The sequence below is a fragment of the Lonchura striata genome, chromosome 2 (assembly GCF_050655825.1).
Source record: "Lonchura striata isolate lonStrDom1 chromosome 2, ASM5065582v1, whole genome shotgun sequence".
Taxonomy (NCBI): Eukaryota; Metazoa; Chordata; class Aves; order Passeriformes; family Estrildidae; genus Lonchura; species Lonchura striata.
The window spans coordinates 118,704,103-118,716,660 of NC_140704.1; the positions used below are offsets into that span (position 1 = coordinate 118,704,103).

At 38.3% G+C, this 12,558-nt stretch overlaps 1 protein-coding gene across 2 annotated transcripts; it reads right to left on the bottom strand.

Moving 5' to 3' along the window:
* Positions 1-2,244: 2,244 nt before the first annotated feature.
* Positions 2,245-12,535, bottom strand: SDR16C5 (short chain dehydrogenase/reductase family 16C member 5). 2 transcript variants are annotated; one of them, XM_021555676.3, is made up of 7 exons: positions 12,479-12,535; positions 9,158-9,501; positions 6,433-6,564; positions 5,370-5,469; positions 4,396-4,540; positions 3,700-3,825; positions 2,245-3,133 (listed from the first exon to the last, which is right to left on the bottom strand). In XM_021555676.3, exons 2-7 carry the CDS (start codon positions 9,476-9,478, stop codon positions 3,040-3,042), a joined length of 918 nt encoding a protein of 305 aa, XP_021411351.2. In that variant the 5' UTR covers positions 9,479-9,501; positions 12,479-12,535; the 3' UTR covers positions 2,245-3,039. The 2 variants fall into 2 exon arrangements, with proteins under 2 accessions (XP_021411351.2, XP_021411352.2); XM_021555677.4 differs by having other exon boundaries at positions 12,415-12,535.
* Positions 12,536-12,558: the final 23 nt, after the last annotated feature.

The window sequence follows — 12,558 nt, forward strand, 5'->3', positions numbered from 1 at the left end:
ATACCATGGATTGCATTTGAATCACCATAACCATTATTATTAGGCCAATGCAGCCATCCCAATCAAAACTGGGACAGACATTTTTGGGGAGAGACTATTTAAAATTTCAGGCAATGGCCATGAAACCAACAATTCTTTTGTGGGAGCTGCCTGGTATACCTTCCAGCAGTCAGACATTATGCTGTCACAAAATATATGCTGTTCCTTTCCAAGTTTTATCTTCTTGTTTGGGTGTCATAGTGATCCTTCCATGAGTTTTCTTGTCAAGAACTGAAGGAAAGACTCTTTTTTGGCATCAGGAAACTAATCAGTCAAGATCATTGTTATGGTGGAAGTAAGCCAACTTTTATCTCAAGACATTTATATCTCAGTTGAAGATCCAAACACTTGCTCCATGCAACCTTCTGAACACAGAGGAAAGATGCGTGCTGTTTGACCTCCAGGATACAACTCTACATCTGTCATGGCATCATAGGAGATGGGGGAGATAAAAGCCATCACAGGATAGGCTGTTATCCTCCAGGTACATCATGTAATTTACCAGTGACCACAATATTCAATGTAGTAGCAGCACATTTATATAAAAGCCATTATTTGTGTACTCCTACTAGGACACTAGCAAGCAGAGATTTTCTACTAAAGCCCTGTATGACATATTATGCATGCTCAGTCTAGTGCAGAAATCAGTCTTTAGGAGATATTAATATACTCATAACTAGTTTTTGCATATACTCAGTGAGTCCAGTGAAGAGCTGCAAAGATAATTAAGATAGTGGAGCACCTGCCATACAAGGAGAAGTTGAGTTTTCTGGACTGCTTAGTCTTGAGAAAAGGCTAAGCCCCAATGTGTATAAGTACCTAAAAGAAAGGTGTGAAACACAAACTCAGATTCTTAGTGGTATCCTCTGATAGACATGAAAAAGTACATTTGATTTATGCATAATTTTCATTTATCTGTTTTTAAACAGAGTGTGAACAAACACTAGAACAGGTTATCCAGAGAGGTTGTAGAGTTTCTAACCTTAGAGATATACAAAATGAAATTGAGCACAGGTTCTTTCCACTGATTCTGTGAAGTAAGAAAATTCCTTGGAGATGTATGTATCTGCTAAAATTATCAGGTAAAATCCATCTAGGGCTGTGACAGACATCAACCTGCTGAAAATCCCCAAATCCCCCTGCCAGACTTACTGCTTCTAATTTTCCTCAGCAGAAGGTGTTCAGAGATACTAAAAATGAAAAGCTACTTGCTCTCACTAGAGCTGGAGTTTGACACCCATAGTGTTCATATACAGAGCTCACTTTTCCCCTTTGCTCCAGAACTCTGCATATCTTCTACTTCATAGCCAGGCGGGAAAACTATGTTCTGTTAGTATAAAAAGGTAAGGAGGCTGAAGACACAGATACACCACACAGTTACTAGTAGTAGAATTTGTAAACACTGCAATATGTGTATGGACTGCACATTGAGACAATGTCTTTTTTACTTGGTTAACCTCTGTTTCTTGAGTAAAAATTTTAAGGAAGAAAAGCTGAAGATCTGAAAGGAGATTGAAACAAATCTCTTCTTCATCAGTCTGAATTCTAGCTCTCATCAATTGATCATAAAGGTAAGGTGATTTTTAACACACTTGTTTTACTCAGTGTTTCTTGCTCATCAGTAGTAAAGTAGCTCTATGTGAACCTTTCTCCACTAACAAACCTTACTATTTGTATAGACAAGGGAAATGAAGGTAGTTTCTAGGCCATCATTGAAAGAGATTTAAAATGTCCCCCTTAAAAAAAGTCCCCTTTTTTTTCCATACTGTTTCAATTGCTATACTAATTACTAGCAGAGAACTGTGAGATGAAGTGGACTTAGCAGGTACAGAAGTGATGCACACATAAGCTTCCTTTTTCTTGTTTTGGATTACAAAAAGTCAAGGTAGCTTTCTAAGCATCCATTGTCAAAAAGGGCAATGCCTCCTCAACATATGCTCAAAATAAATGGACAGTCCTAAGAGTAAAGGGAAAGTAAAACAAGTCTCTGTAGACATAAGGTAACCTGTCACCCAACTCAGAGAAGCAAAGCATTATGCTGTTACTCAAAGGATGGTGGTAATGATACCATTCAGTTCTGTCAGCACCACTCCTTTCTGAAATAATCCCAAGAGAAACACCTATTATACAACACAACACCCTTGCTTTTAGTAGTTTGTTGTTTCTTTTGTCAAGACACTGAATAGCCCACCTAGACTGGCAGTCTCATGCTTTATAAATACAAGTTTATTCTTCTTAGGAGATGACAATTTAAAATGGTTCTTAAAATACTGTACATGAAAGATATAAAGACTTCTGTTACAAAGTTGCAGCCATAGTATTAGCTTTTAAAATGACTTAGGCACAAAGTAGATTAGCAGCACAAATGCTTAATTTACATATCCTTCCCTGTCCCTGCCCCAACATCCATTGTCAGCTGTGAGTTGAGAGATCACACTTCCAAAAATTAATAAATGTAATTTTTTCTTTCGCCAACAGAGTGTATATTTTTAACTCACAAAACTTTCATTTGTAAGAGTCAGAATCTGTTGTTTGAGGTAATTCTTGAATTACCTCAGCTTACCAGGGAATGGTAGTGGCACCAGCAGTACAGCCCAACTTCATGGTTCATTGAATGGCAGCAAGAAGTCAGATCCACTACAGGCTTTTCTAGCTACCTGCTAAATACATGTAGTTTCTCGGTCTTTTCTTCCCCCCAAAGCTGCCAATTACTGGTTTGTGATGCAGGATCCCATTTAAGGCATTATAAACCAAAGCAACTAAATTCAATTAATGCATTTTCATAATGAGGTGAAAAGAGAAGAAGTCGCAGGACTAAATACAATAGTTCAGATGAAAGCTGTTGATTAAGAGACAGTTAAAAAGCAACTCTTAAAAATCTTGTTACTATTGAGAAATCAAGCACCTAAAGCTCACAGCTGCTAGTGAAGCTAACTTTTCCCACCACCACCTTTAACAACATCCACTTTAGAGCTGCTGGTCTCTGAATTTTGTGCTTTTTCACTCCTTCTTTGGTCGACCTTTGAAGGTATTCATGATATCAAGGTTTCCAAAGTATTGTAATACGAGAGCACCTGCTTTCACTGGTAGGAAGCTGTAAGGTAGGGACATGGAAGAAGATAAAAAGGAACAAACATCAGAAGAGTTGTGCAGCTTTATCACAGAATTAGTTTAACCTGGCTAATACTGGCAAAGGCAGTATACTCTTTAGAATATAGACCCACTGGTCTTCCCAAAATATCCTTTACACTCATTTGGCAGCCTGAGTTACAGATAGATCAGTATTCCAACATGGCTTGCAAGAGAGTCAAAAGTGCCCAAATACTAGAGCAAGACACCAGATGGGTTTACAGTTGAACTCAGTGATCTTAGAGGTCTTTTCCAACCAATAATTCTCTGACATGCAGTTATGGAGAAGCAGGCTGTCTCTACAGCCCCTGCTAAAACTGCACCCATGGAGTCAGAAAGGCACAGTTAGACATTTCTGTCATTGTTATGTAGCCCAAGGGTAGACTGAACCCATAGAAACAAACAAACAAACAAAACCCTTCAAAAAATGTGCATAACTTAATGAAAATTCAAACCAGTAAGCAGAAGCCTCTTTTGTACTTTAAGCATCCCCAGACAGAAAAGAGAGAGGGAAAAAGAAACATAACTTACCTTCTCAAAAAATATAAAACATAAGCTATGCGTGGTATAAACAACATTTCTTGGTTCTGACGAACAGCACTGATTATTCTCTCAGCCACATACTCTGGATCCAGAATAGGAAGCACATGTGGCCACCTGAAAAAGAAAATATTTATTGCTCTAATGTGAATTGCTTTGGATTCACATTTTCTTAAGTCTAAATTCTACAGTTATTCAACTAAATAAATAAATAAATGCCACAAGTCCTATGAACAATAGAATCTTCATTATGTTAGAGTGAGTGAACATTGTTATTTTCCCTCTGTATGACTTCTCATAAGACAAAACCAGAGATCTCATATTAAGACACATCAGACTTTCATTTGGCTCCTAGACTTTGTCATTATACATGCATACTGAGCAAAGCTATGCCATCAATTTCAGGAGGAGAATGGGGGCTTAGAAACCAGAGAGGACAAGTGGAGCATTTGGCTTCTGCAGAGGCCAGGACGGCAGTTATGTTTCACATTTCAGCTTAAATGAATACTAAAGTACTTAGGCCTTTTGAGTTGCCCAGTCACTGGATAGCACTGTTAACACCCATCTGAAGCTTTAAAAATAATACAAGCAAAAAAAAGCCTGGCACATGATTTTCGTAAAGGAAATAGGGATTTATAACATACTAAAAATGCAACTTTCATAAAAACCTCACAAGAATTTACTTACTTGGATTTAACACCATCAAACATTCCCGTGTTTATGACGAAAGGACACACAATTGTGGTTTTAACACCAGTCTTTCTCAGAGCTCTCATCTCCATATCAATTGACTCTGCAAAACCAACTGCTGCAAATTTACTTGCACAGTAATCTGTAATACAAAACGTTAATTGCAGTTAAATATTTAAATTTACAAATTAAACTTTACTGTCCAGTACTAAACCACTTCACATCAGAATAGGAATAGTTTTCAGGATTAGGTTAAAATTTGCTTTTGATCTGATTAATTCCTTTTCTTTCCTCCCCTAAATCAACTGTTGTTCTAGACTGGCAGACAGAGTTTCTCATGACATCCCTGCTAGCACCTTTCCACTCTCTAATGAGCAATGGTAAATGAAATTATTTTTCATACAATTTTTTTTCTTTAAATCCATGTACTCCCTCACTATGCTTCAAACTCACATTTTCAAGACTCTCTAATGTGATTTCAACTTAAAATTCAGTTTGTACTTATGATCACTCTCTTGGAGCTAGATTTCTTTTACTGCTATATCACCTTATTTCATATTCCTCCCTCTTTGCATACATAGTCCAGAAATGTCTTCTGAGCTTCTTCTAAATCTAAAGTGATCTCTTTCCTATCAGAAACCTGCAAGTAAATTTTAACAACATTGAGTAAAAACAGAACCCAATATTGAGGTTCTCAGCTTCCGAAGTTCTATATGGCTTCTAGATCCTTCTGCCTGGGCAGAAAAACCTGTTTCACAGCACTGCTGAGCTTCTGAAAAACACGTTGTAAAGAAATCGTCTGTTTAAAGTCAGCTGTTTTGAAAGTCTGACTACTTGCTTAAACTATACAGAAAGATCCAGAATTTCAAAATAAGTTAGGTTTTTTTTTCCCCCATGGATATTGATTGCAGAGTTTAAAATCAAACTAATTACTTAGTTAATATTGGCTTTAATACACTTTAATACATTACCTGACATCTTACTGGTTCCACACAGTCCTGCACAGCTTGCTATGCTAACCAAGTGTCCATGGTTAGCGGCAACCATTGCTGGGAGGAAGGCTTTGTAAGTCTGCAAAGTAAATCAGAGTTGCAATGTGACATTTTACTAAGTAAGCTACATGTCATTTTTTTGAAGGTGTTTGTTGGTTTTAGAGTTTAATAAGCTTCTTCCCTTCCATTATATGGAAATGATGTGTGTAAGTGTGTGAAGCTTTTTTTTTTTGAATTTTATTAAAACTATTTAAATGGGGAGTTCCCACCCCACCAGCACTACCAAAGACAGATGGTAACCTGATGAAAGCTAAATATATAGCTTAATCTAGTAATGAAATTTCTTTCAAATGAGAATTAACTGTTCACTGCAAATTTTGTGTAATGGCAAAGATTTAATGAATTTAATAGAAGGAAAACATGAAATAAAAATCTTTGGGATTAAATTTATTTCTAAATAAACTGAAACATGATTGAATAGTCTCTTCACAATTCTTTATGATAGAAACACCATATAGGTGACCTGCCTTCACTGAAAGGAAGAAAAAGCACACCATATTACTCATTCTGGACAAAAGCTCTCTCATTATTATGATGATTATTAGAACATGTGGTGTTTCTTACTGAAGTTACCACAGCCACAGAACAACTAGAACACTAACAGAATAGAAGAACTGAAGTAGAATTGAACACTTCTCTGTTACTAGGGGCAGCAGCTATTAAGGTAAGCCTGCTCCATATCAGTTAATAATGAGACTACAACTTATGACTAGCCTCGGAATTTAGCAGATGGTAGACTTCAGTTCTTAAGAGAATTTCTAAATGTGAAGTACTTCCACCTGCCTACACTAGAAATTCCCAAAGGATCCATTCTTCCACATTTTTTTTAATTTTACAGACTCCAGATCAAAGTAAATAATTTCTTGTATCATTTCTGAGTTCTATATCCCTGCATGTTTTCCTCAATTCCAAAAGGCAAAATTAGCATTGAAAACATGTTAAAAGGATGTCTCAGTATGTATATGCAAAATACAGGCATTACCCAGAAGTGTGCCATTATGTTCACTTCCATGGTTTTTTCTACAAGTGAATCAGGAGAATCAAGAAATCTCTTCCCAATTACAATACCAGCATTGTTGATTAGGATGCTGACATCGCCAACTTCTTTTTTAACCTAAAACAAAAGGCATCAAGAGAATGTGCTATAAGTACAAAACAGTCATTTCAAGGATTATATATGAAAACTTAACAAAGAGAAATATTACACATTTAAATAAATTGAAATTATGCGTGTTAAGGATCCAAACACCTCAGGTTCTTGCAGTCTCACCTGATGCCTTTTTAAAGGCGAGCTCTCAAATAGATTTTCTTCAGATTTGTGGAGCCTAACAGTTCCACACAAACTTCTGCTTTCAGCACCTCTGTTTCTGAGGACAAATGTTTCAGTTAAGTCTTTAATGCAGAGAGCTTAACTAATACAACAAGTATCTTTCTACAGTAAACACATCTTAAAACTAAAGAGCAATTCTGGATTAGAATCTGGTATGCCCTACCCCAGAAATTAAGTTGGCTAAAAATTTCTGTAATTAATTATTCTGTAATTAAAAATTCTGTATTAAATGTATAGGTATAAACCTATAAATTTAATTCAGTAAGAGGAAGTATAGTTTTCATTTTAGCTCCACACTGAGAACCTTCATGAACAGACTCATTTGAGAGAACAACTGCAGGCCAGCTGATTGCAAGATATTGTGTCAGCTCTCCAAAGGAGAATGAAAATATTTAATATAGAATTTGAAATACAAGTCATTGATCTGAGCTATATGGGAAAATGAAATGGGTAATACAGTGAAGAATTAAAGAATAATTTATCACTTATCCCTTATTCTAGCTTAACTTCCTCGTATTCCTTAAACTTGCTCTAATCTTGTCTATTTTTTAAACTAAGCTTTAGGAATTGGGTACTTCTGGAACAGACACATTGGAAAAGAATTTTAAGCTATAGGTATTAATAACCAAAAGGCTGTCCTTCATCCTGTTGGTACAGGAAAGAAACAATGACCTGATACATGCAGACCCTTTGGGTTTTCTTCCTACAAAAGCAACTTTTCCATGCTGTCTCTGGGTGGCTGATGAAACATATATTAAAGATCCACACACATTTCATTTTGGCTTTAAGACAGTTTTATTGGGAGCAAAATTTTCAAACACATACTGCTCTGCCAGCATAAATTTAGTTCAGAATAGTCTTGCAAAACTCAGCATAAAGCTGAATCACCAGAAAAGGAAAAAGGACCTGGAACCATGCTGTCATATCTTCCAAAGGCTGATGCTGAACACTAAGACCAAAGTCTAATACACTGCATGAATTAAACAGTGGCACCAAGCACCACCTAACACTAAAGTCTTTTTGAACTGGTGAGATTGGATGATTCTACATCATCAGCAGGACATGACACTTCTGAAATAATGGTAGTAAGGTGTTTTCTTCTGTGCAGATCAGCATGATCTGATGAATCTGAAAATTGCTGAACTGCTGACAGAAGGTTTTAAGTGAGGGACCACACACTGGACCCTACTGCAACTTCTTTGTTCCTGTCTTTGTTCCTGCAAGCTCTCTCATCCTAAACCCAGGTCACACAGATATGTTCTCTTTTTCAAATTTTGCCAGCATGACTCAGCCACTGCTTTTCTCCATAGCCCTCAATTCAAGTCCTCAAACCTAAAGGTTAATTTTCATCTGCTTCATTCCAGTATCCTTCCTATAACATTCTTCCTCTAGCTCTTGCAGTTCAGCAAGAAGTACAGCTACAGGCCTATGGAGAGACATGCAACTTCTCTGCAAGGACAGCAGATGTCCAGCTCAGCTGGTGTAACAGCTACAAGGGGGACCAAGGCTTATCAGCATTACTGGAATACAAAACCAATAGCACCAGCCTCTAAGAAGCTGCAATTCATGCACAAGCTTCACATATCAGAAAGCCTGCCATTTTTGAACAGATAGAAGAAGACAGAAGGCTAGAGCTTCTTAAAGAGCACCAAAACGTTATTTCAACCAAAAGATGTTCCTGAAGACAGCAGAACTTTTTGTTAAAAAAAAAATCCCCAGGCAAGACTCACTGTGAAGATCTCTTAGTTCAACAGTTAAGTTTAGCAAATTTTAAGTGAATGAGAACAGGTTCTTAGACTTGAAACTGTTTAACAATTTTAGTTTTTGGCAATACCGCTCGTCTGCCCAAAATATCTAACTACATGCTATGTTTACAAAGCTCTTCAGAAATGAAAGAAAGAAATATTTAAGACATCAAGATACATTCACTAATTTAGATAAAATAAGTCTGCCAAAATCTCTTTACAGCAATGGAATTATTTGAAAATTTCCTAAGCAGTTAATCCTTTTTACAATGTATGGTCTTTTGGTAAAAGGCTGCCAGAACGTGAAATACTGCTTTAGCTTCAATAAATTGATTTTCCGCACTTCACGATTAAGTGCCTGCTCAGTAATTGAATGAATGAATGAATGAGCAGCTACCCAGTTAAAATGAGCTACTGAAAAAGAGAGCCAGCTCTTTTTATTTTTTAAGGAATAGAGATACACAAGTCAACTCCAAAAACCAGAATTCTTGAAATAGATAGGAAGTGCAAGTATTCAGAATGAATTAACTTTAATCTCTTGCTTTGAATCCACTAAAAAACTTACTCATGCATCTTACACCCATGCTTGCACTCAGTTTAGAATAATGTCAAAGCCACAAATGATACTTTACCTGGTCAGCTACTCTGTAGATTTCCTGTCTTTTGCTACAGTCGCAGACATAAGAGTGTACTCTTCCTGCTCCACTTTCTCTGGCCAGTCTAACTGTGCCATTGAGTCCCTCTTGATTAATATCCCAGAGGACCACCGTGGCTCCAAGGTTGGCAAACTTCACCGCTAAGAGTCTTCCAATGCCACTTCCTGCTCCTGTTATTAATACAATTTCACCACTAACATTCTTCTTCCGTCCAGGAACAACCAAGAACACCAGTGACTCCAGTGAGTAGTAAACAAGAAGTACAATGAATTGTAATGTTTCCAGGAAGAAGTTCATCTTCAGGCTATTTCTTCAGATACCTGAAAAAACCCCAAAACATTTACCAGATAGGGTAAACCATAGAGAAAACGCAAACATCAACATTGCAAAAACATTTTCCGATACATTCTAAATATTTTCTCTACCCTGCTTTTGAATATTGTTTCAAAGAAATATATAGGCTTACACCTGCATACCTAATCCATTTGTCCTGCTTCTGTCTCACCTTCAGGTTGCTTCCACTTTCCTCCAGGATGCAGTATACAATTCATTTACCATTCAGAAGAAACAGGAAACACCTGCTCTTATCTGCTTTAGAAATTCCCCATCCCTCATGCCATGGCTTTCATTCTCTGCTCGGACAGAATGTGCACAAAAATCTAAAATAAATACATACTACTACAAATAAAAATCTGCCCATGGAGCATCTTAAACAGAAATGCATGACAATTACAAATCAAATCTTGTAGTTTGATCAAAGAACTTTAGTATTCACAAACTATTACTATATGTCAGGAAAAAATCTGCTTTTAGGGCCACAATGTTTTTTGCTTTGTAGGCAGTGCTTGTCACTATGAAATCATATGCAGAACAAGTCACAGCCCCAATTGTGCCAAAAAAAACATGAGCATAAGGAGCTTCAAAAGACAATATGCTTATAAATCTGCAAAGCACACTAGGTAAATACCTGTCTGTTACTACTGACTTTCCTGCTACCTGTACTATTATTGCTGAGGAGAGCCTGCTTTTGCAGTTGAACACAATTGAGAATGCACTGCAAAGCTGTTGAGTTTCTTCTCTTCACCTCTCTGCATTAAGCAAATGCCATAGGCTTGAATCATACCATCTCAGGTATGTGTTTAAGCTCACAATCTGTACACATCCCAGTAATGCTGACACCAAGCAGGCCTTTAAGTCCTTGGAGGAATGTTATTTTCCAGTATACAAAAGCTGTGCAAAAAAATTAATCCTTGGTTAAAACAGGTTCTAATCTTTGAATAACAACATTATGAAGAAATAATATCTTCTTTCTCAGCTAAAGGTGGAGCACTCTGGCACCTATACCTCAACCTTCAGCACTTTTAGATATTTAGCACCTTTAGCAACATTTAGACATAGCCAGCCTGATTACATCTCTTAGTTAACTTTGCTATCTATGTGTATAGGTAATCATGTTTGACAAGTGCCAGGAGATAAGTAACTTAGGTTTCTGCTACTCTGAGCAAAGTTCATGAAATTTAGTATGTGAACACAAACATGTTACCACAAATCTCAAGTTTTCTACATGGGAAACTAGGCTGGTCCTGAAAAGAAACAGGCCTCTGCTAGAGCAGAGCTAGTTATTTCAGAAAGTTTTCTGGCAGAAATACTGGGACATCTTAAAACTGTTCTGATAACAGAAAAAACATTTGCCACAGACATAGTGGGTAGGAAAATAAGTTATTTCTGGCAAAGTCATGGGGTGAATGCTTCCTATTGAGTACTTTCTATTCTTCATTCTCATTAAAATTCTCACACAAAATGTGTGCAGAGGCAGTAACTCCAGTAAGAAGTGAAACAAGTATCAAAACAGCACTAAAACATTTTTCTAGAGCCAATATTGGTGTTTTCTGTAATAGGCTCTCTTATCTATAGAGATATTACTGTTCTAAGCAAAAATAGAGATGTAAAGGAAAAAATGTTATTAAATTTCATGCACATTAAAAAGTGCAAGTTTCTGGAAGTACAAGTTCTTTGTTGAGTCTAAAACAAGCAACAAGTCTTTAAAATAAATGCAGCTGCTGAATTGCTGCCTTGATTGCACTGATTTAATGCACTTAACATAAAACCTTCCATTTGTATAAAAGGAGACTGGTATCTCTGGCATAGATGAAGACGTTAAAGTTAACCCCTGACAAAAAACAAGTGAGGCAATTGCCTTCAGAGGCAATACACAACTTGACCTAAAGTCAGTTTAAAATTTATGACAGTAATTCTTTAAGTAAATTATTCATATATTAGGCTTGTATAGGTCAGAGCCACATTAGATCTTTCAGAAAAGTAGTTTCACTTTCTGAAGTAGAGTTGTTTATGCATACAGACCGCAAGAGACTTCCTGTTAGAAGACCAACTCTACATCCTTCAACGAGATGCTTAATTTCCACTGACGCATTTCTCCCCTAACCCAGACTTGACTGGGCCTCCATTCTCACTCAATGTATTAGTATTGCTAATTACACCAGCTACTGCAACCCAGCATATCCACACAGACAATTAAATCTGCCACTCACTCGGTCGATTTTGGCTTGTCAACTAAAGTGAGCAGGGATGTACTTAGAAGTGAATTAACCAAGGGGCCCTTTGGCACATATATAATCTCAAATCACTTCTGATGCCTTGTATTGTTTTTTAGTATGCCTATATCCACACAGACATAAGTGTGGAGGGCTTTTATGCGGTAGAGAAGTATCAGACATTCCACAATGTTTTATCAGAGAGATTTCAAGTGCAGATAAGTTGGCCAGCAAAGGCTTGTTGGCACGTGTGCCAGCGCTCACCGCCGACGGGCTCCTGCAGACCTCAACAGGGTCTTAAAGACGATCACTGCTCACGAATCACCAGGGCAGGATTGAGGCTGGCACACCACCCTCGCTAGTCGAAGGACTAAAGGTTGATCACGCAATCACCGGAGCAGCATTTGGCAAACATCATTTTTTTCTCACTGAACCGGGAGAGCTGCAATCCCACAAAAGTACAGCAGTCCCGTAGCTAAGGCTGCCCAAACGCAGCAGTGAATTCCTCAGGCCCCGGGGATGCCGGATGGCACAGCAAGCCTACCAACCCCATCAGCACCATAAGAACCCCACACGCAGCGTTCGGCTGCAGTGACCAGCTCACCGCCCCCTCGGGCCGCCTCCCCAGGACGCGCCGCTGCCCCGCAGCGCCCGGCTGACCGCGGCCCTCGAGCCGCCTACCGAGCGCCGCACACCGGTCCCGTCCCGCGGAGCCCGCCCGGCACCCGCCCCGGCACCGGGCTACCTTCGCCTGCCGGCCTGAAGGACAGCCAGAGCACCTCCGCCTCCGCCGCAGCGCAGCGGCTCTGCGGCAGGCGGGCGCGA

What these genes read in the sequence shown, in the direction of transcription:
- SDR16C5 (XM_021555676.3), bottom strand. Translation starts at nt 9,478, where the DNA reads ATGAACTTCTTCCTGGAAACATTACAATTCATTGTACTTCTTGTTTAC. An exon ending in ACATAATGGCACACTTCTGG is followed by an intron (nt 5,470 to 6,432) that starts GTAATGCCTGTA and finishes TTTACTTTGCAG; the next exon opens with ACTTACAAAGCCTTCCTCCC. An exon ending in TTTGATGGTGTTAAATCCAA is followed by an intron (nt 3,826 to 4,395) that starts GTAAGTAAATTC and finishes TTTCTTTTTCAG; the next exon opens with GTGGCCACATGTGCTTCCTA.